Consider the following 24,277-nt stretch of genomic DNA (forward strand, 5'->3'; position numbering starts at 1 on the left):
CCAGAGTGCATAATGCTAAGTGGCAGTGCAAAATCACCAATGTTGAGGTGCTGAAGCAAAGAAAGACCATGAACACTGAGGTCATATGATTAGACTTCGGCTTTGTGTCCACATTTAAAAATTGTTAATAGTTAGCACCTGAAGGGCTACAGAATGCCAATATTCTGAGCTGAAGCTAGGAAAGCAAACAAGGCAAACATTATAAAAGATATGAGGAATGTCTGCAGTTTAACCTAAAACTGTCTCATCAATATTGCCACCTCCTAGCATTCAGAAGTCTTGATTAATGCCCCCAAAATGTATGAAATTGGCTTTAAAATTCTGAGCATTCTATTTTGTTTTGTTTTGAAAGTGGAGTTCTTTTTATTTGCCTTCCAGTTTTTGAGCTCTTCAGGTTCATGTTTTCAAGCTTTCCTTCCCAATCCTGAGGGCTACACATTTCCAACTTTTTTTTTTTCCCTTAAATGAAAGCTGACTTGTGCAATCACTTGAGTCCAAGAGCTGGAGATTTAAGAAAAGCTCCAAATATCATAAGACTTCTGTTTAAAATCATAAGTGGCAACACTGTAACATCAACAACACCAGAAAGCAAAATCTTGCAGCTGACTGTGAATTGTCTAATAATGTATTCATGTTGAAGAACACCAGCATATTGACCTCCTAATAAATAATATCCATGCAAATGAGAGACTAACCTGGTGCCCCAGATTGGTTATCTAGATCAGTGAAGCATGTGGGAAAGAATGCCTTTTCTGTTGGTCTTAAAAATGGCAAATGCTGTTGTCCATCATAATAACTATTTTCTTTAATAGTCATCTTTATATTCAAAGAGCCACTATATGTTGTGTGTTCTGACTTTCAGGTACAAGTATTGCTTTGAACATTTGATCCAATGAACATTTAAAATGAAACCTCAACATCTACAATCTTAAGAAGAAGAAGAATGCATAACCTACTGTAAAAATGTTGACACCCATTCCTCCTGCTTTCCTCTAATCTTCCCATTTCTTGTTTTCTTCTGTGTAATGTGGTTTCTGACCTTTAGATTGTAAGCTTTTGGGGGCACAGACTCTGTGTGTGTGTGTGTGTGTGTGTGTGTGTGTGTGTGTGAGATACCTAACATATTGTTGAGTGCTGGATAAATAAGATCAATGACATTAAAACAGGAGATTTTTGCCCACCCATAGAATGAGACTTATTCAACAAGTAAAGAGTTTGTTTATTTGTTTAATAAATTAGTGTACTATTTTAAAAATGTATTTTAATAGCATTTATAAATATTTGTTTTACCTCATTTGCTCAAAGCAATATAAACCTTTCAAAAATATTGTCTAGAGACTGTCTAGAGGCACAAAATTCTAACAGGTGGTGGGGGTTTTGTTTGTTTGTTTTTTGCGTTTTTTTAGGATTTGTCTTTATCAAGTCAACAAAAGGAGTGTGAGGTTTCAGTTTCATCTCGATCTGGGTAAGTTAAATACAAAATTAAATAGAATGTATCCATGTTTAAAGCCTACCTTAGCTGTGCATAACTACAGTTAACAGATTTTATCTGAAAATTTAAAAATTGGTGTTTGATTCAAATCAGTGTGTGATGTCTGGGGCAGGGATCATGTGTGGTGTAATACCACACTCATCATTAGTATTTAGCAATAATGACTTTGTATCATATAAAGCCAAATTGTGGAGGTGGTGGTAGCAGCTTCATAGTAAAGGGAGCACTGTGATTTGTAGGAAATTCGGGAGTAAAATCCCTCTTTTAAATACCTTAAAGATTAGATTGCTTCACCAAAATTTAGCATATTAATTTCTTAGAGGATAATTGAATTTTCTGTGACGTTTTCAGACAATCATCTTGCAAGATTTGAAAAGGAAGCATTGGAAAGTGGCCCCTCTTAACGTGTGGTCCTGGGAGCCTAACACTTTTTTGTCTCTTCAGATCTAACAGCCTAGAGTCCATGGCAACTCCAGACTTCACACGCAGCTTTGATAACATCTCAAGCATGGCTGCATTTAAAAAAAATAATCAGATTATTCCCTTTTTCTCATAATTTACTTCTCCACAATGGGAACTTAGTGGAAATGGTGGTCTCCATTCTTGGAATGCTGTCACCCTGCTTTCCTGTCTAGAACTGTGCTCAGCACAGACAGCCTGCTAGGATAGGCTGGTCAGAAGGCAGGCAATGAGAGAGGGACTTCTGAGGCAGAAGAGATAGAAGAAGGGTAGCTGTCCAGGATGATAAGCCCAGTAGAGTACACTCCTCCCTAAAGCTCTTTGCTGGAGGGCTTAAAATCTATCTTCCTTTCCCTTTCTCTCCCAAATGAGAAACCAATTTGTTATCCTAGCACTCTCCCCACCCAACATGATTGACTTCTTCATGCTCTCTGCAATCTGCTGTTGGCCTTATCTCCCCGTTCCGTACACCATATAGTGAAATCTTGGTTCTATTGAAATCCATGTCAAAATTCCAATTGACTTCACTGGGGCCAGGATTTCAACCCAAGTCTCCTCTCTCCTGCCTGACCTCCCTGATATAATCTAGCTTCCCCATTAGTGGCTCCCAGTTTAGAGGAGGAATTTGGTACAAGTAGTGAGGGAGGCAGATCACACTGGGTGCACAGGTTAGAGTAAATGACTTCTTGCAATAGAGAAGGCAAGTTGAGACTGGTTTCTTCCATGACTCCTGATTTATCTTGCTTGCCTGAAACTAGAAACCATCCCTCTTTTTATTAAGGCAACCGTACAATAAAATATTAACATTGTACATATTCAGGATCAGATTCATATTCAAACAACCTGGCTGAAGACCCAGGAACAGCTGTTTGATTTTGAGTAATCTTAGCTCTTACTCACAATTAATAATCACTCTGATAATAAGGAATTTATTCCAAGGAAATATTAATTAAAGTAGCTAAGGAAGAATCCCTTGGCAACAAGAAATTAAAAAAAAAATGTCCAAAGCTGCTATGGTCAGCTACATGAATGGGTGATTTTTTAATTATTATCTTAGTGACCTAAGTTTCTTTTTAACCCACGAATTACTATGAATAGCTATATTTGGGCTCCAGTCTTCAAGTTTCACCCAGTATTTGGAAGGTCTGTTATTAATCCAGTTGATCACATCTTTTAATTGTGATGCATAATAATAAGCCAAATTAGGGAAAGCTACTTCACCCCATTTTGTAAGCTTATACACACCTTTATACAGAACCACCCTTTTTTCTTTCTTTTTTTCCATATGGATTTTAATAGCACATCCTGCCATGTTTTTGATGTCATGTCAGGGATACAGACAGGGATAGAGTGAAACAAAAATAACTTTGAAAGGACATTTCAAATTTCAGATGTGTTCTATTCCTCCAAGTATTTTATTCCATATTGGAGGGTAATTTTGCCTTAAAAATATTTGTATGTTTTTCCATAGTATTTATTCCTAAATATTTTAAAGATTTCTTTATCCATTTAAAGATATGTTGCTGAACATAGGGTTTTTATACCTTTTCAGAAATATGAATTATTGACATTTCAGATTTCTTGTAGTTTATTCTGAATCCTCAACCGGCCCAGATTCCAAAGTCAGTTGTTTTGTCATTTTTAATGAGGTTTTTGGATCCTGCAAATATAGCAAGACATCATCAGCATACAAAGCTATTTTGTGTTCTAATCCAAAAGGCACTTCAATACCCTTTACCGGGAATCTGTTTCTCACATTCATTGCAAATGGCTCCACTGCCAAAGCAATCAGGGTTGCTGGTTATCCCCCCTATCTTGTAGCTTCTTCAAATTAAAAGGAGGGGATTGATGACCATTAACCAAAACAGACATTTGAGGATGATTATATAGGGCCAATGTGCCCCTATAAAACTGATTTCCAAAACCAAACCTTACCAAAATCTGCCTGAACTACTCCCACTCCAGCTAGTCAAAGGCTTTCTCAGCACCCAAAGAGATTCGTGCACATTAGAACTGGTAGAATTAACATTATAGATCAAATTCAGAGTTCTTCTGATATTATCAGATAGATGCCTGCCACCAACAGACCCAAATTGGTTAGAGTGAACATATCTGATGAGACTCCATCTGTTTGCTAGTACTTTGGCATAAATTTTAGCATCCACATGAATTAAAGAAATAGGTCAGTATGATGCACAATTGGTAAGATCATTTCCTTCTTTAGGAATGACAGACTTTGCCCCTTTCCATGAATCTGATATCTCATTCCCCTGCAATATGCCATTAAACAACACTTAGAGCTGTATAATACTCCCCAGAAAACCAATTGAAACCTGGAGTTTTATTGGATTTTAAATTCTTAATTACAACTTCAACTTCCTCTGCAGCAATCTGCGTACCAAGAGCTGCCACATCATCCCCAAGAGCTGAAGTAGTTTCACACTTCTCAAATATGTTTTTTATAAGTTCAGGATTTGGATGTTCTGAAACATACAAAGTGTGGAAAATGTTTCATAAATCTGTTTTATGCTAGTTACTAAATCTCTTTTTATTTCTAATCAGAGGGATGGCTGATTTATCCTGTTTCTTTTTTAACTTTCTGGCTAAAAGTCTATGAGCTTTATTGTCCTTTTCATCATGATTTTGTTTAATGTTTTTAAGTGTTTGCTCATCCTTGCCTGTTTGTAACAGGTTAATCTTCCCTCTTATTGAAATTATTTTTATACACTCTTTTAGATCCTGTAGACTTATGTTTACCTTCCAAAACAGAAAGTTCTTTAACCAAACTCTCTCCTTCAAGAGCTCTCAGAGGTCTGATGCTTTATTTATAAGGATCCCCCTTATTATTACCTTTCAGCATCCCAGAGAACATTTAATTGATAACCATCATTGTCATTTTCTTCTATATATTTCTGGAAATATTCCAGCTTTTTAATTCTAAACTGGGGTCATAGAACAAAGCTCTATTCAATCACCAGGCCTTTTTGTTTTTCCTCCTGAATGCCCTGTGTGTATATTCAATTGATCCAAAGTGGGATTAAACACCTTGTTAAAACCCCCTCTAGAATAATAGCTCTTTCCCAAAAATTGTTTCAAAAAGAAAGAAGCTTGCCCTTGATAGAAAGCATATACATTGGCTAAATTGAGAAGTTTTACCATTCAAGGACCCCTTAATTAAAATACATCTGTTCTCTGTATCTATGCGCTGTGCTGAAACAATAAAAGGGAAGTGTTTAGCAAAAAGTATTGCCACCCGTCTTCTATTAGATTGTCCTGCAGAGACCTATAGTAACTGTGTCCAAGAAGTATTCAGGTATTTATAATTTTTCTTCATGTTTCCTGTAAATAGATTGTACTAGAAACATCTTTTTTCAGTGATCAGAATACCCTTTTCCTTTTTGTTTGATTGTCCGTCCACCTAACATTAAGTCATTATATTAATAAACTCACCCATGAATGCCAAGTCTGCACTCACCCATAAATTATAAATTCTGAGCCCTAACATTTATATTAATATCTTTTCTATTAAAACATATACAACAATACTTAACATCTATGTCTGTTCTCTTGTTCTCTCTTTTTTAATGTTGTTGTAAAAGGAATTAATTTAACACTCTGAATGTAAAAATATGTTTCCAGACTCTTCTGCCTTTATCATGCTTTCAAATGCAGAGCTGAAATCATTGGATCTTCTGCTTGAAGTAGAATGGTAGATCTTATTAACTGCGTTTGCAGTCTCTTAAATTCCTATATCTCTGTACAGTTGTAAGGTGCTGTCAAATGGATAAGGAGTCCTTGCCCTGAATAGCTTATATTCTAAGTGTAGCATGGACCCGTTGATATAGCACTGGACTGTGTGCTAGGAGACATAGGTTTTACTCCAAGCTCTGTCATGAACTTGCTGTGTGACTTTGGGCAAGCCACTTAACCACGCTGCTCTTAAGTTTCCTCATCTGTAAAATGGAGATAATAATAATGGGATAATAATGCTTACCTGTGCTTTGTGGATATTTTCACATCTATGGATGACACAAACTGAATGGCTGGTTGTTGATTTTAGTGGTGCAATAATAGATAGAGAGGGAAGCCCCACCAGAAAGAAATAACAGGATTTTGTTTTGTGTTTGTAATTGTTCAGTGCTTTTATAGAGTAAACATCTGATTTAAAGTTCTACAAATTATGGTATTTTCCCTTTGATAGCTCTCTGTGCTTAGAGAAGAATTGGAACTTGTATTTAATTTAAAAACAGAAAAAATATGGAAAAATTCTAGAATCAAAGTTTTGATTTCATTTATTCACTTGAATTTCCACTGGCCCTGACTATTGCAGTGCTATGCTAAATATACCCTACAATCTCCAATAATATAACTCCTGTAGGCTTGATTTAACTCTCCGACGATAAGATGCAACAAAACCTGAAGCAGCATACTTAGGGGATGAAATAACATCAGTATTTTGAAGAATTATTGTTTCAGCTGCTTGTAAAAATTAAAACTAATAGGCCATTAACAATGTGAATTATCTAACAGCCTGGTGTTCAGAGGTGTGTGCGCAAACATGCTCTGTAATTAGGCATGTGTAATCTCTGCGTCACTGATGTCAATATCAAACTTAACTGCTATTTTAAAGCTTTGTTTTTAAGGCGTTTTCTTTGTCTTAAGGCTTGGAAAGTATTAATGAAAATCCAAATATTTTGTATTGGCTGCCTTTGAACTGTTAATTGACTGAAGCTATAGCTAAGCAACAGAGAATAACACTGAAGGAGGACTGCAGTTTTATAATGTTAACTCTGATGTAATGTTCTCCCGCAGCAAAAGTACATGTAAGAGCAGAATGCTGTGAAACCAGGTATTCTCATAGCACATTCTATCTCACGGGGATTTAAACTAACCTTGAACTACTCCACTAAACTAAATTGGTTCCCGGGTTTCATAGGACTGCTTTCTCATAACTCTGAAAACATTACAAGGGTAGCCTTGTTAATTCAGGAAAGTGTTGTGTAACTTTAAATTGAATGAACAGATCATCAGTGATAAAATAACACAAATTTTCAGCCTGATGAACAATGAAATACAGTGGCGGTTAGTGGCAAATACTTTTTTCTACAAGCCAGATCCTCAGCTGGTGTAAATTAGCATTACTCCATAGACTTCAATGGACCGGTGCAAGTTTTCACCAGGATCTGGCCCTCTATGTGAGGAAAATCTTATTTTTGTTCACACTTATTAATTGTAAATTTAAAAATAACTTTTTAAAGTAATTAGATTAATTGCAACATGTTTTGTTCAGTTTTAGTCTTGCCAAAATTTATTTCCTCCTCTTCTGTTACATGGAGTTTTTCTTTTAAGTTTAATTTCTCGTCGTGGTTGCTTGAATTGGTTCTACTCTTACTTTTATTAAATAGTATTTCCTTGGCATGGCTCGTAAATTGACAGTTGAATAACTGTGTTAACAAGAGTGATGCTTTTGCTTTCTGTTCCTGCTTTCTGTGCTTTTCTTATAGTATCAGCAATAAATCAGTACTAAATTTAGTAAATAAGGTCTATTTTTAAAATGGGAGCCTGCATTTCTTTGTTTTGTTTTTGCTTGGGAAGGCAAATATAAAAGTGTATTAACAGCACCTTTGTTTGTTACAGAATTACAGAAAATGTCAAAGAGGCAGTCCTGATGCTAAGGAAACATAAGAGAACAAAAAAAAACCCCATGAATTAAACAATTAATAAACAGAGGGCATATTAGGAAGAAATATTAAATTCTTGCAGAGGTGGATAGCTAATCATGCTCATCAGGGAAACATATTTATGATTGGGAAGACACATTAAAAAAACTGCAAAAATTGAGTGTTTATGAAAATTTGCCCTGCTACAGTTTTAAGCATCTTAATGGTATGAAGTATTCTCTTCTAGGAGAGAGGCATATGTGTAATGGAGCCCCGAACAAAACCACTTGTTTAAAGAAATGTTACTTCCTGTACTATATACCACAATCAAGGAAGTAAAGATACCATACTTTTAACTGTATTTATAAAATTACATTATATGAAATTTATCTCTGATCAAAGAAGTGGGAGAACTGCAGAGATATTTACTGATAATATTAAGATGTGGTACTGCAGAGATCTCACAATCCACTGTTCTGCCAGATTCTGTTCTGCATCGCTACTTCCAATAAGATAGGAATTGTAGCTTTCTTCTAAATTGCTGGCAGAATATCTCTGTGGTGAGGCCAGCAGAGGATACTGTCTATATATGTTATGGTACTCTTTGTGCCTGTTGATCAATTTGTAAAGTAGATGGAATGCCTCCATAGGGTGTTAGGAAATGTAATGACTGTAGGCAAAGCACTTCAAGATCACTTGACAAAAGATGCTATCGCAAAGCAGCCAGATTTTTCAAACTGAATTGCCTGAATTATCCAGATACATAAGGGTCCTGATTTTCATAGTTAAACATTCACAAGTCTTGCTGACTTTAGGCAGAAATATTCGTATTTAGCACCTCTGAAAATCAAACAGCTTACCTGGGACCATAAATATGGATTTAAGTGCCTAACTTTAGGCACCCAGTTCTAGAAATATTGGCCAGTATTCTGCATAATATTAGAATTTCGTCTCTTCTCTTTTGTATAGAAATGATCATTTTAATTAGTGGCCTCTTGTGGCGCTGCTCTGCTATTAGCCTATCTTGTTCTTTCACATTTATAGCAAATGGTCAGTTTCCACATAAAACTTCTTACCTTTTTTGGACCATTGAATCATATTCTCAGAGAATGAAAATGGGGAAAATCAAGTGACTTATTTTGCCATGACAAAGACCTTTCAAATGAGCCATTTCAGAAATTAAAGTCTAGTAAAAATATTTTGTAATTTTGGGTTTAAAAGATGAAATTGACTTTCTCTCAACTTAGTTTTATATGTCTAATGATGAGTTAGAGGTAAAGGAAGGTTTCTGTTAAATCATGTTTTAAAAGGCATTTGTTCTTACAGACTTGTTGAATGTTATGCAACTCTGGGATACCAATGAAATTTTACTGTAGGCACTGAGAACCTTTTAGCTAAAAAGTAATAAATACCCAGATGCTTGCACATAAGCCACCTTTCACAAATAAGGGTTCAGTCTTGTCCTGCGCAGAAAGTCAATAGAAGTATTGCTTGAGTATAGAGACTGTAAAATCAGGGTGAAATTCAATTCCTAACTGACTTTGCTTTAGCTGACATTTCTTTTTATTTCCTCTTGCTTTTTTTTCCTAGTGCTCTACGGTATCAGGAAACTGGACAGCTCTCCATTAAATACCCAAGTGTCATATGTACTGAAGCATCTGATATTGCTTCCTTTACCAATTTGTCTCCTGGTCCAGAGGTAATGATGATACATTTATTACTTACAAGCAAAAATGTTCTATCTTAATTTATCAGCAATGAATCTCACCATCAGAATTCAGACCATCTTAAAAAGATGAAGCAGATGCAAGCCTTGCAGAGATAAAAGAGCAGGAGCGCACTGTACTAAGTTTTAACATAGTCAGAAGTATAAATGTAGCACATAATCCACTGCCCCGACCTCCATTTTCAAAATCTTTAGAGCTGAACACAAGACTTTTAATTAGAGAGATGAAAACCAGTTAATAAAATTACTGGAGTCTCCTTATGAAATCCTTAATGTCATTATCCTCTCTCATAATTTCATCAGAAGGCTTTTGGAGAAAGTGGCAGTCATTGTAGTAATTCAGCAAAAAATATCCTAATAAGCAGAGATGAACTAAATTAGCCATAAATAGCTTGATTAGCCAGTAAACAATCTTACCTAACCAGAGCAAGGTGGGTAATGAGATTCTCTGATTACATGCAAATAGTATTGTTCAGGTTACCTATTACTGTCCTCCTAGCATTCTCCTTTCTGTAAACCTTCTAATTAAACTGCAGATTTTCTTTCAGTAGTATTTTTATTTATAGTTAAATGTTTTAGATCGAGGGATTCTAATTGAAAAGTTGTCATCTTATTGATCCCTCCATTATTTGGATTGACATTTGCCTTTTCTCTAACTCAGGGGTTCTCAACCTTTTTCTCTCTGAGGCCCCCCTCAACATGCTATACAAACTCCAGGGCCCAGCAGGGATGGCAGAAGGGGACTCCGGGCTCTGGGACGGCAGGGGGAGCCTTGGGCATAGGCATAGTTTGACTTCTATTTGGCGGCGGGGGAAGGGCCGGCAGGGCTTGGGCCAGCTCCGCACAATGCAGTCCAGGAAGGGAGTGCTACCTCCACTCCCTGACACACCTCAGCAGGCCACCCAAGGGGGACACAACCAAAAAATAGAACTCAAAGGAGAGACTCAGTTCAAAAAGTCTGAAAACCACTCAGGGTGCAAGGAGGGGGGTAGCTGGGGCAGGGCATGGGCAGAGGGGTTGCTCAGGGTACAGGGAGGGGGTAGGTAGGGGCTGTGTGCTGGGAGGATTACCCCTGCGGTGGCTATGTCCTGAAAGCTCCGCTGCCCTGGAGCCAGGTCTGTGAGCAGTCACAGGGGCCTAGGAGCTGAGGAGCAGTCACACCCCCGGGCACCAGCAGCAGATGGGGGAATGCCACAACTGCCAGCTCCATGGCACCACCGGCCAGAGGAGCAGCTGCCCTGCACTGCCTGGCTCTGACTTCTGACCTATGACCTGGCCAGAGCGTGGGGCCTGAGAGGACCTGGGGAAGAGGAGATGGGGAGAGATGCCCCCGGGATTGCCCCACTCTGGGTAAGGCACTGCAATTTTGGGGGGCAACACTGGGGTTCAGGGCTTCAGCGCTGTACTGCTCATAGTTTCAGCCTGAGGGGTGCAGCCTGAGGGGAGGATGCCGGGGCACCCTTACTGCTCCTAGCTTCAGCGGGAGATGGGGGAGCACCGGGACTCCCGGCTTCAGACCAGGGGGGCACCAGGGTTCCTGGCTTCTGCTCCCCACCACTGCCAGCTTCAGCCCTGGGGGGAGGACACACTAGGGCTCCCCTGCTGCACCCAGCTTCAGCCCTGGGGGGAGGTGCCAGGGCTCCCAGCTTTTGCCCCACGCCACTGCCAGGGCTTGGAGCACCAGGTTTCAGCCAGGGGGCCCTGCGGCTCCCCTGAAAGGTCTTGCGGACCCCCAGGGTGCCACAGACTCCCAGTTGAGAACCGTTGATCTCACTGATTTACCTGGGAAGGTTGGTGTATGTTTGCGTGTGTACGCACACGTGCATAATGAGCTGTCTTTATGTTGTAGTATTAGTGTAATAGCAAGGATTAGGAGAATATTCTTCTAGAGTCTTAAACTGATTTATATTTTCCTGTGGATTATTTAAAGAAGATAAAGACTTATCTGAAGCCCAGGGGGCAGGGCTATGAGTATTTTAGTTCAGGCATTACATACTAGACAGCATACGTTACTTGACTGCTGGTGAATACCTAGGATGCACTATGGCAGTGTCTCCATCTGCCCAGGAAGTGCATCAGAAGACAAATAATGACCATCCTTATGCATCTGTGTTCTAAGGTATGCCTTAAAGGTGTACAACAGGCAGGAGCGTTATGTGTAGTTTATTTTGAAAATACAGATGTGTAAGATGTTGCCTGTGCTCTTTCTGTACCATAAATTCTCTGTGGCATCTCTTTGGAGCCTAGGTGGCTGGCTCTCCACTGGTAGGTAACAGGTAAGTAACCAGGGTGTCATGTCACTGGCTTTTGTATCTCAGGAAGGAGGACAGAGACCATGATCTGGCAGGGATGGTCAGCAGAACCTATACTTCCTCAAAATATTGAGAAATGCAGAAGAGGTATGAAGAGTGGTGTGAAATCCTACTCTAGATGGGAGAAGCTGCAGGAGAGGAGACTCCTGGACCTAGCTGTGTGAGGGGACAAAAAGGAGGCAGGTGTTGAAGTGTTGAAGCAGACGCAAAGAGAGAGATTGGAACATGTCCATGTTAGGGTTTTAATAAGCAAGGATGGGTATTTTGAACTGGAGCCTGAAATGAGTGGGGAGACAGTGGAACTACTTGAGGAAAGTGAGGAGATGAAATGGTGCTGCTTTGTACATGAAGACTAGGAAAGCATCAGCCGTCTCTGTGCTGGAATCGGGAGATCTGGGACTTGGGTAGGCCATGGATAATGGAGTTGCAGTAGTTATGGCAATGGCATGGATGAGGGTTTCAGCAGAGGTGGAGTAGAGACAGTGGCATACATAGGCATTGTGGTGGAGGTAGTGATTTGTCTCCTGATCGAGAGAAGTCAGTCATGCCTTCAAGTAAATGCAAATTACTTCAGCTGGAGTAAGAAACAACAGTTGTAACAAAGTGAACTAAGTTAGCACAGCGATAGGGCCCTTATTCTAAACTGCAGCAAGTCCACTCCATTCCTACGTTCATTCTCCAACTCCAACTGCAGCTAACGACTTTTAAGATCTGGAACAATCTGTAAAAGGGGTGAGTAACTGGACAGTCAGTCACCACAAGTGATAAGACAGATTTTCAGGAGAAGGGAATTCGGAGTCAAGGATGATTCCAGAGTTATAGACAACAAAGGTAAATGGGAGATATGAGTTGAGCAGGACAGGAAAGGAGATGGAACTGTGGTTGAGGATGCCCTTCTTGCCACAAAAAAGAACTGCTGTCTTTGAGGTGGTTAGCTTATAGAATTAGAGTTTGGATCTATTACATGCTGTTTGGTACAGCCTTTAGAAAATTCAGAAATAAGGCACACTGCACATAGAGGCTATTCTTCAGGGCTTGCTCTGGGCCTCTAATCCTCACCCAACAGAAAATGCTTGACAGGATTAGGAAATGGTGAAACATCTAAACTATGGAAAAATTACTGACTGGACACCTTCACTGGGGTACTTGTTGCACAAAGAAAAATTCATGACATAAAAGTAAACATGATCTGATGAGAACCCAGAAGTTTCAGTAGCAAATGGCTGTCAGTATCCTGGCCACAAGAAAACACTCCAACCAGTATCAAAGTGGATAGTAAGGTGGAAAAAACACAGAACTCTCCTCTGCTCTCTTGCCTTGCTTTTCTTTGGTCTTCATTAAATAATGGGGAATTGTATGGCTCCCTCCTACACAGGGTAAATTTATGAATTTAAGTGCCTGGGAACAGTGTTTCCTTGGGGTCTGCAAACTGTTCTTACATTTGAGATTTGCTGATCTTCACCTAACATTATTTTAGATTGTGGATGTGTCCAAAGGGTGCTAGACACTTTCCAGACCCGAGAAGAAGACACACAATCGCTGCCCTGAAAAGTTTACAATCTGGTGTGTTAGTTTATACATAGTTTCTAATTTTTCATCCTTATCAGATGTTAATATTATTGAAGAGTAATGGAAAGGGAAGAAAGGATAAGTAAACAGTCTGTTCGTTGTCATAGCAAACTTATTGTAGATAGTCCCTTTCCCAACAGTTAAGCAAACCATAAAGTGTTCCAGACCTTAGCATGAAAGGGCCATTCATTGTTCACTAATTTATTCACAGCTATTTATTTTTGCAGCCACATGTTTTTCTGATGACTGTTGAGATAAGGAAAGGTAGAAGTCTGTGGACAGCTCTTTACTGGAAATATGTGAAGACTAAAAAAAAATGCCAAGTATTACAGTAAAAGTAGTAATCATGCAAATAATACTATCACTTAATTCTGTGTGTGCCAGTTCTGATTTTTTTTAAAACTTTGCATAGATAAATTCCCCATATCTTGATAAGGCTTGAAAAATCCACTCATTCCCTTGCCATGCCTTTTCCAGAACTTGATTTGCATAACCATAAGGACCTTTTAGAAAATGAAAATAAGTTTCCAAATGTCATCTGAATACAACAGATGCAATGCTGTCCACAAGCAGCCCCAGTGCATCTACTGATGCTCATAGCTTTGTAAGCAGCAGCTGTGTAAAGATGAGAAGACATTGGTCAGTTTCACTTCTGCTATTTAGATTCTTGTGGGCAAAAGTGTCAGAACTGTCATGAATCATGTTGACCTCCCATTGCTTCTGGGAACAGCCCTGATAAGTTGCAAAGGCAGACACTGGTGATCATGGGCGGTAGGTATCAAAGGCAGGGGAAGGCTAAGCCTACCCAACCGGCCTGCGTAGCCCTGCCCACACTCCACCCCCAGACTCCCTCCTGCTTCCCGCCATGCTCCGCTGTGGCTCTTCCTTCTCACATGGCTGGGGCCCTGGGTCAGTGGCACCAGAACTGGGGGCCTCTTCACCACCAAGGCTCCACCCCTGCCAGGCCAGCATGGAACCTGGCTGGGGAACCCGGGCAGCTGTGGGGAGCTGCAGCGGGACCCTCCACCTTCTCGGGATGTGTGGGGTGGGTGGGGCAGCCCCCAGCCTGTATCCCCATCTGCCAGGCTCCCCAGCTACCTGGAGCAGGAGGAGGGTCTGCGACACCACACCAGCTGCCCGTGTGGCTCTCCCTGACCCGGCTCGGGCCGTGGGGGCCCTCGGAGCCACAGCCCAGCCACTGGGAGAACCGTGTGGGGAGCTGGGGTCCCTTCACCTGCCCTGGGCAGGTGGCCTGGGACATGGGCAGGGGGCTGCTTTTGCCTCCACCTCGGGTGGGGGCCCCTGCCCCCCCGACTTTTGGGAGGGCTCCAGCGCCCTTGCCCCAGTTTGGGCCTACTGGGAGCCAGTCTGCAGCCCGGGACTCTGAACAGCGGGAGCCGGGCGTTCCGGGGCTGGGGGCCATGCTGCCCGCCACGCTGGGAGCCGCACACAGCTGCCTGCCCACCTGCTGCTATGGGGCTCGGGCTGGGGGGGCCGCGCTGTCTGCCCACCCACCAAGTGCTCCGGGGTTGGTGGGGGGGGTCACTCGGGCAGCCTGGGGCTGTCGGGGATGGGGGGCTCTGGGCTCCGGTGGGGGAAGGGAGATGGCCAGGGGCAAGTCTCTCCAAACCTGCGATTCACCCCCTGCCCATGCTGGTGATGTTCTTGGGAGGTGAAGATACAAACAATGGAGGGCAGAGGAGCAATGGAGAGCTTTCCACATTGCCTCTCACAGCAGCCCAGAGGGGATGGGGGCAGGATTCAAAAAGGATAAGACGTTTATATTAGTAATGAGAACCTGTGACAGTACATTAGCTAGGCTTTTAGAATGGGAGATAAAGCCTGAGCTGCAGTGTCTATCCAGCTATTTTTAGAGTGGTGGCCTGAGCCCTGCAGTCCCGTATCTGTCGACCTGGGCTCTGAGACTCACTGCTGCATGCTCAGGATACTGCATGTATCCTGCCACTGTCAGACAGGAATTCCCATACTAGACCCGACCAGTGGGCCTGTGCTCCTATGTACCTACTGTGCTATAACTTGCGGAGATCACCATCGTGCTAAACAGTAGTGATAGTGGGCATACTGGGCAAAAGCTCAATGTAAAATTTAAATCAAGGTGACTCCTGGTTTCCATACTCCGTGAGTCTCTTGGAAAAACTTCTGAGAGGCTGTTAGAGGAGAGGCCTTCATCATTCTGAAAAGCCGCAGTGGCATGCTATATTGGCATTAGACTCCGCCCAAATCTAATCTATAATCTATAGCTGGGATTAATTTACGAATCTGATTGGTTTTTTGTAGACCGTGCCAAAAAGGACTAAAGAAACTCTGTGTGAGAATATTCATCAGAACAAGGAAATAAGTGATACTGAAATGGCAGACTTTGGAGGTAAGACCTTTTTATAACACTTGATTTTAATTACAGAAGAATTACTAAAAAAGAAAAGGAGGACTTGTGGCACCTTAGAGACTAACAAATTTATTTGAGCATAAGCTTTCGTGAGCTACAGATCACTTCATCGAATGCATTCAGTGGAAAAATTACTGTGCAGCTTTTCCCTCTAAGGTCTAAATATTCATTTAACCTAATCTTAACCGGGACACATACTGACAACATAACTGATGTATGTATATACATAATGTATTCTTGTACTATCTCCTGATCACCACAGCAAATACTGTATTCCAGTGCTGCTTGACAGCTGAGCATTATAGTTATTGCTGAGGGACTTGCTAGCAACACTATAGTTAATTATCTTTCAGGGTTTGTGTGGGTTTTTTATAGAAAACCAAGTTTATAACGGCCATGATATTTGCTATGGGGTACCACCTTTCTTATAAGGCTTAGCCAAGAAGTATTTTTTCTTTGTAGAAAATCCATTTTTGTAAGAATGTCAAAGTAAAGTGGATTGTTTTTAATGCATTTTTCATTCTTCTAACTTTAAATGGGGTTGGCTAATGTGGGGTAATCACTTTTGGTATTTTTAGGAGACATTTTGAGGCCCATAGTCAGCCCTGGTGTAACTGGGCTCAACTCTGTTGACTTCATTGGAGTTGCATAGATTTCCACCAGGGCTGAATTTATCTTGAACATCCTTAGTAACATAACTTTTTTAAAAGTAATTCCTATGCATGTATGATTTGTTCATTTTTTTTCGTAAATCAATTTTTAGTACAAATTTGCTATTGTTGGCTAAAGTCAATGTTTTCCAACAGATAAGTTACTGAAGCTATTTCTATTGTAAATATAAGAAATATTTTTAGGTGTATCATATAACACAGAGGTTAGAGTTGACAAATAGATTTTCATTGCTAAAATCATCACTACACAGGGAAGGGATAGCTCAGTGGTTTGAGCATTGGCCTGCTAAACCCGGGGTTGTGAGTTCAATCCTTGAGGGGGCCATTTATGGATCTGGGGCAAAAAAAATTGGGGATTGGTCCTGCTTTGAGCAGGGGGTTGGACTAGATGACCTCCTGAGGTCCCTTCCAACCCTGATATTCTATGATTCTACTTGCTCTGTTGCAACTGTAATAGTGAGATTTATGAGTGTGTAATAAAACTAGTATCCAAAAATCTGCATTTTAGCAGTCTGTATAAAAATAATTCCACAATGGTATACTTTGTCACAAATGACATTTTTTGGTTCTGAAAATTAAAACTTTATATTTTACCATAATTCTTGAAAATCTATCAACTATCACAAGTCAGTTTCACCATTATTGCATTACTCTGATTTACTGTACTTAAAACAGAACAACTTTTTTCAAAAACATAACATAGACAGTCGAGAAGTAAACATTACATTAGACACATAGACTTTAAGGCCAGAAGGGAACATCATGATTATCTAGTCTGACCTCTTTCACATTGCAGGTCACAGAACCTCACCTATCCACTCCTGTAATCGACCCATAACCTCTGGCTGAGTTACTGAAGTCCTCAAATCATGATTTAAAGACTTCAAGTTACAGAGGATCCACCATTTACTCTAGTTCAAACCTGCAAGAGACCCAGGCCTCATTCTGCAGAGAAAGGTGAAAACCTCCCATGGTCTCTGCCAATCTGACTTGAGGGAAAATTTCTTCTTGACCCCAAATATGGCAATCAGTTAGACCCTGAGCATGTCAGCAAGATCCACCAGCCAGACACTTGGGAAAGAATTCACTGAACAGTATTAACTCAGAGCTCTCTCCATTGAGGGCCCCATCTCCAGCCAATGAAGATATTTGCTGCTAGCAGTTGCAGATGGGTCACATACCATTGTATGCAACCTCCTCATACTATCCCCTCCATAAACTTATTAAGCTCAGTCTTGAAACCAATTAGGAGTTTTTTTGCCCCCACTTCTCCCCTTGGAAGGCTGTTCCTGAACTTCACCTCTCTGATGGTTGGAAACCATCATCTAATTTCAAGTCTAAACTTTTTGATGGCCAGTTTATCTGCATTTTCTTTTGTGCCAACGTGGACCCTTAACTTAAATAACTCCCTGCTATTGATCCCTCTGATGTATTTATAGAAAGCAATCATCTCTCCTCTCATCCTTCATTTAGGTAAGGTAAACAAGCCAAGCTCCTTGAGTCTCCTTTCATAAGACAGGTTTTCCATTCCTCGGATCGTCCTAGTAGCCCTTCTCTGTACCTGTTCCAGTTTGAATTCATCCTTCTTAAACATGGGAGACCAGAATTGCACACAGTATTCCAGATGAGGTCTCAGCGGTGGTACTAACACTTCTCTGTCTCTACTAGAAATACCTCACCTGATGCACGCTATGATTGCTTTATCCTTTTTCATGACCGCATCACACTGGCGGCTCATAGTCATCCTGTGATTGCCCAATACACTTCCAACTGATAAGTCCCCAACTTCAAATTCTTGTTGTTAGTCCCTAAATGCATGACCTTGCACTTTGCACTATTTAATTTCATCCCATTTCTATTACTCCAGTTTTCAAGGTTGTCCAGGTCTTTTTACATTTTCCGGTCTTCCTCCTTGTTGGTAATACCTCCTAACTTTGTGTTATCTGCAAATTTTATTAGCATACTCTCACTTTTTGTGCCAAGGTCAGTAATAAAACTGTTTTAAATAAGATTGGTTCCAATATGGATCCCTGAGGGACTCCAATAGTAACCTCCAGCCTGACACTTCACCTTTCAGTATGATCTGTTGTAGTGTCCCATTTAACAAGTTCCTTATCCACCTTTCAATTCTCATATTCATCCCCATCTTCTCCAATTTAACTAATAATTTCCCATGTGGAACTGTATCAAATGCCTTCCTGAAATCCAGGTAGATTAGATCTACTGCATTTCCTTTGTCTAAAAAATCAGTTATCTTTTCAAAGAAAGACTCATAGACTTTAAGGTCAGAAGGGACCATTATGATCATCTAGTCTGACCACCTACACAGCGCAGGCCACAGAATCTCACCCACTTTCCTGTAACAAACCCTTGACCTATGTCTGAGCTATTGAAGTCCTCAACTCATGGTTTAAAGACTTCAAGGTGCAGAGTATCCTCCTGCAAGTGACCCATGCCCCACTCCGCAGAGGAAGGCGAAACCCCCAGGGCCTCTGCCAATCTGCCCTGGAGGAAAATTCTTTCCTGACCCCAGATATGGCAATCAGCTAAACCCTGAGCATGTGGGCAAGACTCACAAGCTAGACACCCAGGAAAGAATTCTCTGTAGTAATACAGATCCCACCCTATCTAGCATCCCATCACAGGCCGTTGGGCATATTTAGCGCTAATAGTCAAAGAGATCAGGTTGGTCTGACACAATCCACCTTTTGTAAAACCGTTTTGTATTTTATCCCAATTACCGTTTACCTCTTTGTCCTTAACTACTTTCTCTTTCAAAATTTATTCTAAGACCTTGCATACAATTGAGGTCAAACTAACAGGCCTATAGTTTCCTGGATCACATTTTCCCCCCTTTCTTAAAAATAAGTACTGTATTAGCAATTCTCCCGCCATTGGGTACAACCCCTGAATTTACAAATTCGTTAAAAATCCTTGCTATTGGGTTTGCAACTTCATGAGCCAGTTTCTTTAATATTCTTGGATGGAGATCATCTGCCCCTTTCCTGCCCCCCTGCCCCCGATTGCTCCCATTAAGCTGTTTGAGAATGACTTTCAACCTTGGATGTGGTAGTAACTTCTACTTCCACATCCTCATTTCCATTAGCCACCCTGCCACTATCCCATAGCTCTTCATTACCTACTGGTTTTAATTTCAGTTCCAAGGTCCAACTCTGCTTGGCTTTTGGCAGTTCTCACTTTAACCCTACGCTTTTATGACCTTCAAGAGAGAGCTTTCCTTATTGAGCCATCCCATCTTCCATTCCTTGCAGGCTTTCTGCTTCCTCTTAATCACCTGTTTGAGATGCTTGTTCATCCTCTTTGGTCTGCAACCTTTCCTATGAATTTTTTTCCCCTTTGCTTGGGATGCAGACTTCAGATAGCTTCTGCAACTTTGACTTCCAAGCCTCCTCCACATTCAGATCCTTTCCACTTCCCTTATTACTTTGCTTAATTTTTTTAAGTTTGCCCTTTTGAAATCAAGGACCTTAATTGCTGACCTATTTTTGTTTCTTTCTATTTAGTTTAAACTGAATTACTCATGATCACTTGAACCAAGATTGTTCTGTACATCCAGTTCTTCTATGAGGACCTTGCAATTTACGTATATTAAATCTAAAATGTTGATTTGATGAAGAAATCTGTAAGCTATCAACTCCAGGAATATCTAGGCCCTACCATTATTAGTAGAACTTGTCCTTCAATCTATATCTGGGAAGTTAAAGTCATCCATAATCACACCAATTCACCGTAGTATTTATTTCATTAAAGGTCACTATTCATATCCCAGATTGGATCCTGGGGTTCTGTAGCATACTCCAAACACTGTCACAGTGGAGCCTGTGTTAGCTTTCTTTCCCAAAGTGATTTTGACACAAGCAGATACCACTTTATCCGTTCCATCACTGTCAATTTCTTTACAGTCTACCTTGTCATTAATGTACAGTGCTGCTGCTCCACCATTACCTTTATTTCTGCCTTTTCTGCACGGCACATTCCTATCCATAACTGTACTCCAGTCATGACTACTATTCCACCGTGTTTCTGTTAGTCCTATAATATCTGGTTTTAAGCACCAGTAGGTCTAGTTCCTCCATTTTTTTACCCAGGCTCCCTGTATTGGTGTACAGACATCTTCGCTGTTTGTACTAGGCTTCACCCAGATTCCTCGCCCAATTAGGTACAGTCATTCTCCTGCCAGTATCTCCTACCTGACAGTGCCAATACCACTGACAGTAACAATCTTTTCCTCTCGATGTCCATTCTTCTACCCTCTGTCGTTCCTTCCTCCATTGCTGGGTCCTCTCTTTAATTTTCCTCCCGCTCCACTTTAGAATCGGGCGTGGAGATTACGTGAGCATCTCCTAGCAGTCTCCCCCGAGATCCTAATTTAAAGCTCTTTTAATCAGTTGTGCCAACCTCCATCCCAGCAGTCTATTTCCCACTCTGCTCTGGTGGAGTCCATCCCATGAGAACTGTCCTCTGTTGGTGAATGCCTCCCAGTGGTTGAACATCCCAAAGCCCTCCTTATGGCACCACTTCCTTGAGCCAACTGTTAATCATCATCATCTTGTCTCTCCTTCATTCTCCTCCTCTATGGACAGGTAGAATCCCACTGAAGATCACCTGAGCCTCTGTTTCTCCATGTCTTCCCCAGCTTGGCATAGTCTCCATTGATGTGTTCCAGTGAGAATCTGGCTATGTCATTTGTCCCCTTGTAAAGGATAATCAGTGGATTCTTTCCTGCTCCAATTAGGCTCCTCTTCAGCCTCATGTACACATCCCATATCTTAACTCCCAGTAGACAGCACACCCTTCTGTTCTTCAGATCAGCTCTCGTGACGGTCCTGTCTGTTCTTCTTGATAGGGAGTCCCCAGTCATGTAGATCTGACTCTTCCTGGTGCAGCTCTCTGGCCTTCCTCTTTCTGTTCTTTCCGGCTGCAAGACCCCTTGTCTTTTGTTCTCACATGCCATCTTCTGCAACTCATCCTCTGTCCTTCTGGGCCTCTGAACTCTGGCTGTCTCCATTGACTCTTCCCCTCTTCTTTTAGGACTAGCTGCTTTTCTCTTCTTTCTTGCCCTTCCACCTTCTGTTACCGCCTGCTGCGCCCCTTCTTAATATTCCAACTCAGTAAACCTATCCCTGTGCTCTATTTCTCCTTCACTATCCTGTCTTTTTTCCTCTGCCTGATACTTTTATCACATGCTTCCACTGGCCACTTTCCTCATCCAGCAATCCACCCTCAAAGTTCCCCCATCCAGCTTGCATCTGCAAGTTCTGAAGTTTCTGTTCAGCCTCCACTTGCCTTCCCTCCATCATCTGCTCAAGTCCCCTTCAAAACTCAGCCATAGTTTCTGCCTGGATCCGAGCCTCCAGTCTTCTCTTCCATCAGATCTATCAGGCGGCACTGGACACCAAACAAAGCACCTTTCAGGTACCCACTCCAGGATAATGTACATCCCTCAGCTTCCACACCCAGTTATCCACATTGGTTCTTCCATTCCTTGGGTCACTACCACTCCTGCCTCTGTAGCCTGTCATAGCCTTTCCGCCTAAGCTCCTGGCGAGATACACTCACACTCACACTCACACTCACACTCACACTCACACTCACACTCACACTCACACTCACACACTCCCCTCTTCCCCCCTTCCCCAACTCCTACAAATTCCTCTTCAAACTCCCCTGTTTCCAGCTGTTTGTTGGCTCCTTGCATATGATTAGACCGGTGATACTCAGCCCAAAGTGGTTCAGAAGCCAAATTAGCAATCAGCATTACCCAAAAGAGCCTCAGTAGTATGAATTCATTGTTTCATTTACTAGAGTACTATTCATCCTTAAACAGTATGACAGGGGAAATACTTAGGGTGTACATATATATATTCTTACAGCAAATATGTTGTTAACTGAGTGCAAATTGATAACTTAATTGGTTAATAACATAGTAAAAGCATCCTGATTGGTTAATAACTTTGGTTAATAGTTAAGTCACACAGTGTTTTACTATCATGTGCTGCAAGGAGCTGCAGGAGACACATTAACGCACCCCTTGCAGTTCACGAGCCGCAGTCTGAGTAGCACTGGATTGGGCTACCTTAAATTGAAATGCTATTATATTTTCCTTTAAACACTTCAACTAAAACAGAACAAAAATATTCACTTGTGACTCTGTATTTTCTTCTGCTTTTAAAGTCAGTAAAAAGTAAATCACTGCTATATGATGTTCAAGGCCTGAATCTCACTTTTGAAAGCTAGCCCACAGAGCACTTTCAAAATTCATTTTCACTTTGCTTCCGAGCAGACTTACAGTCTAACTGCAACCAGTCGTTAGAGGAATCTCACTGGGGAAGTCTTGGCTCCATGAAGCAGATCCCATCTCCGCGAAATCTCCATGAGGAATCCACAAGGAACAGCACTCTTCTAGTGTGTTCTGTGAATGCAAACACTTTGGCCGTCTCCAATCAGGTACTGAGTCCCCCTGAAAGTGGAAGGCCAGATGCTTCTATAGAGGAATCTGCCAATCATTGCAAAAGGACAGCACTGGCAAAAGAAGGCATTGAAATGGCACAAAGTGGAACTGCCGCTTTTTCTTCACCAAAACAAAATGACTCCTCAGAGCCAATTTCAACACACAGTTCCCTTGCAGTCTGATGCATCACGTCTTCCATTCTGAGAAACAGCAGTACTGTGAAATACTGAAAGGCAGACTTCTCAGAGACCAATTCACGATACTAATATAAAGACTTGAGCAACTGGAACCTTTTTCATATTGGGAAGTAGCCAGAAGTACACATCTAGAAAGGCAGACGAGATGGCCTTCAGGAAAGCGGATATCCTGGTTACAATTGGCTTGTGAGAGATGAACAATTTTGATACAGAATATCTTCTGGGGAATGGCTGAATTCCCGATTTTATGCTAGCTGTTTGAGGGGTATTGAAAGAAGAGGCAGAAGGGGGTGTAGCCACTTTGAGGGCCAAGGTGGAATAACTACCTATGATCATTTTTATCCAGCTCTGCCTCCCCTTGTTCAGAGTCACCCTGTCTTCCTGCCTGCACTCTTCACATGAGTAATCATCTCCTACTGCCTGGCCCTACCCCATCATCCGCCCTGTCACAACAGCAGATGGGTGGCTGTAGAGACTGAGAGAGGACTTTGGCATGGAGATCATAGCAGCTCTTGCTGAAGAAGTAGCCAATAGGCAATAGCAGCTGGACAGTGAGAATGAGCTTATTCACCTGCTGAGGCAGGGGCGGGCAAACTTTTTGGCCTGAGGGCCACATCAGGTTTTGGAAATTGTATGGAGGGCCAGTTAGGGGAGGCTATGCCCTCACCCCCCTATCTGCCCCCCCCTTGCTTCTCGCTCCCTGATGGCCCCCCCCGGGACTCCTGCCCTATCCAATCCCCCCGTGTTCCCTGACAGCCCCCCAGGGCCCCTGCCCCATCCACACACCCCCTGCTCCCTGTCCCCTGACTGCCCCCCACCACTCCATCCAACCCGCCCTCCTTCCTGACTGCCCCCCCCCCGGATCCCTGCCCTCATTCAACCCCCCATTCCCTGCCCTCTGACCGCCCCACCCCCTGACCACCACCCCGAACTCCGCTGCCCTCTATCCAACCCGCCCTGCTCCCTGCCCCCTTACCACACAGTACAGAGCACCAGTGGCTGGTGACGCTACAACCGCACCGCCCAGAGTGTTGCCCTGCTGCCAAGAGCGTTGCGCCAGTGTAGTGTAGTAAATTGCTCTCCGTAACTGCTACCAGTAGCACATTCCTACGCGGAGCAGTTCAATACACTACACCTGCAGCATGGCACGCTGAGGCTGCAGGGGAGGGGCCGGGGGTGAGCCTCCTGGGCCAGAAGCTCAGGGCCCGGGCAGGAGGGTCCCGCGGGCCGGATGTGGCCCGCAGGCCGTAGTTTGCCCACCTCTGTGCTGAGGAGAGGCTAGTTGAAGGGGCAAGGACCATTTTGAAGAGGA

At 42.1% G+C, this 24,277-nt stretch overlaps 1 protein-coding gene across 1 annotated transcript in view; it reads left to right on the forward strand.

The window, feature by feature from the left end:
• The window catches only part of LOC144260544 (palmitoyltransferase ZDHHC11-like), a 71,540-nt gene extending 47,821 nt beyond the window's left edge, over window positions 1–23,719 (forward strand). Inside the window, exons 8-11 of the mRNA XM_077809196.1 lie at window positions 1,407–1,465; window positions 9,202–9,310; window positions 15,517–15,604; window positions 22,601–23,719. Coding sequence (XP_077665322.1) covers window positions 1,407–1,465; window positions 9,202–9,310; window positions 15,517–15,604; window positions 22,601–22,950 — 606 coding nt within the window. The 3' untranslated portion in view covers window positions 22,951–23,719. The remainder of the gene's footprint in view (window positions 1–1,406; window positions 1,466–9,201; window positions 9,311–15,516; window positions 15,605–22,600) is intronic.
• The last annotated feature ends 558 nt before the right edge of the window (window positions 23,720–24,277 follow it).

Source organism: Eretmochelys imbricata, chromosome 2 (assembly GCF_965152235.1).
Source record: "Eretmochelys imbricata isolate rEreImb1 chromosome 2, rEreImb1.hap1, whole genome shotgun sequence".
NCBI classification, from domain to species: domain Eukaryota; kingdom Metazoa; phylum Chordata; order Testudines; family Cheloniidae; genus Eretmochelys; species Eretmochelys imbricata.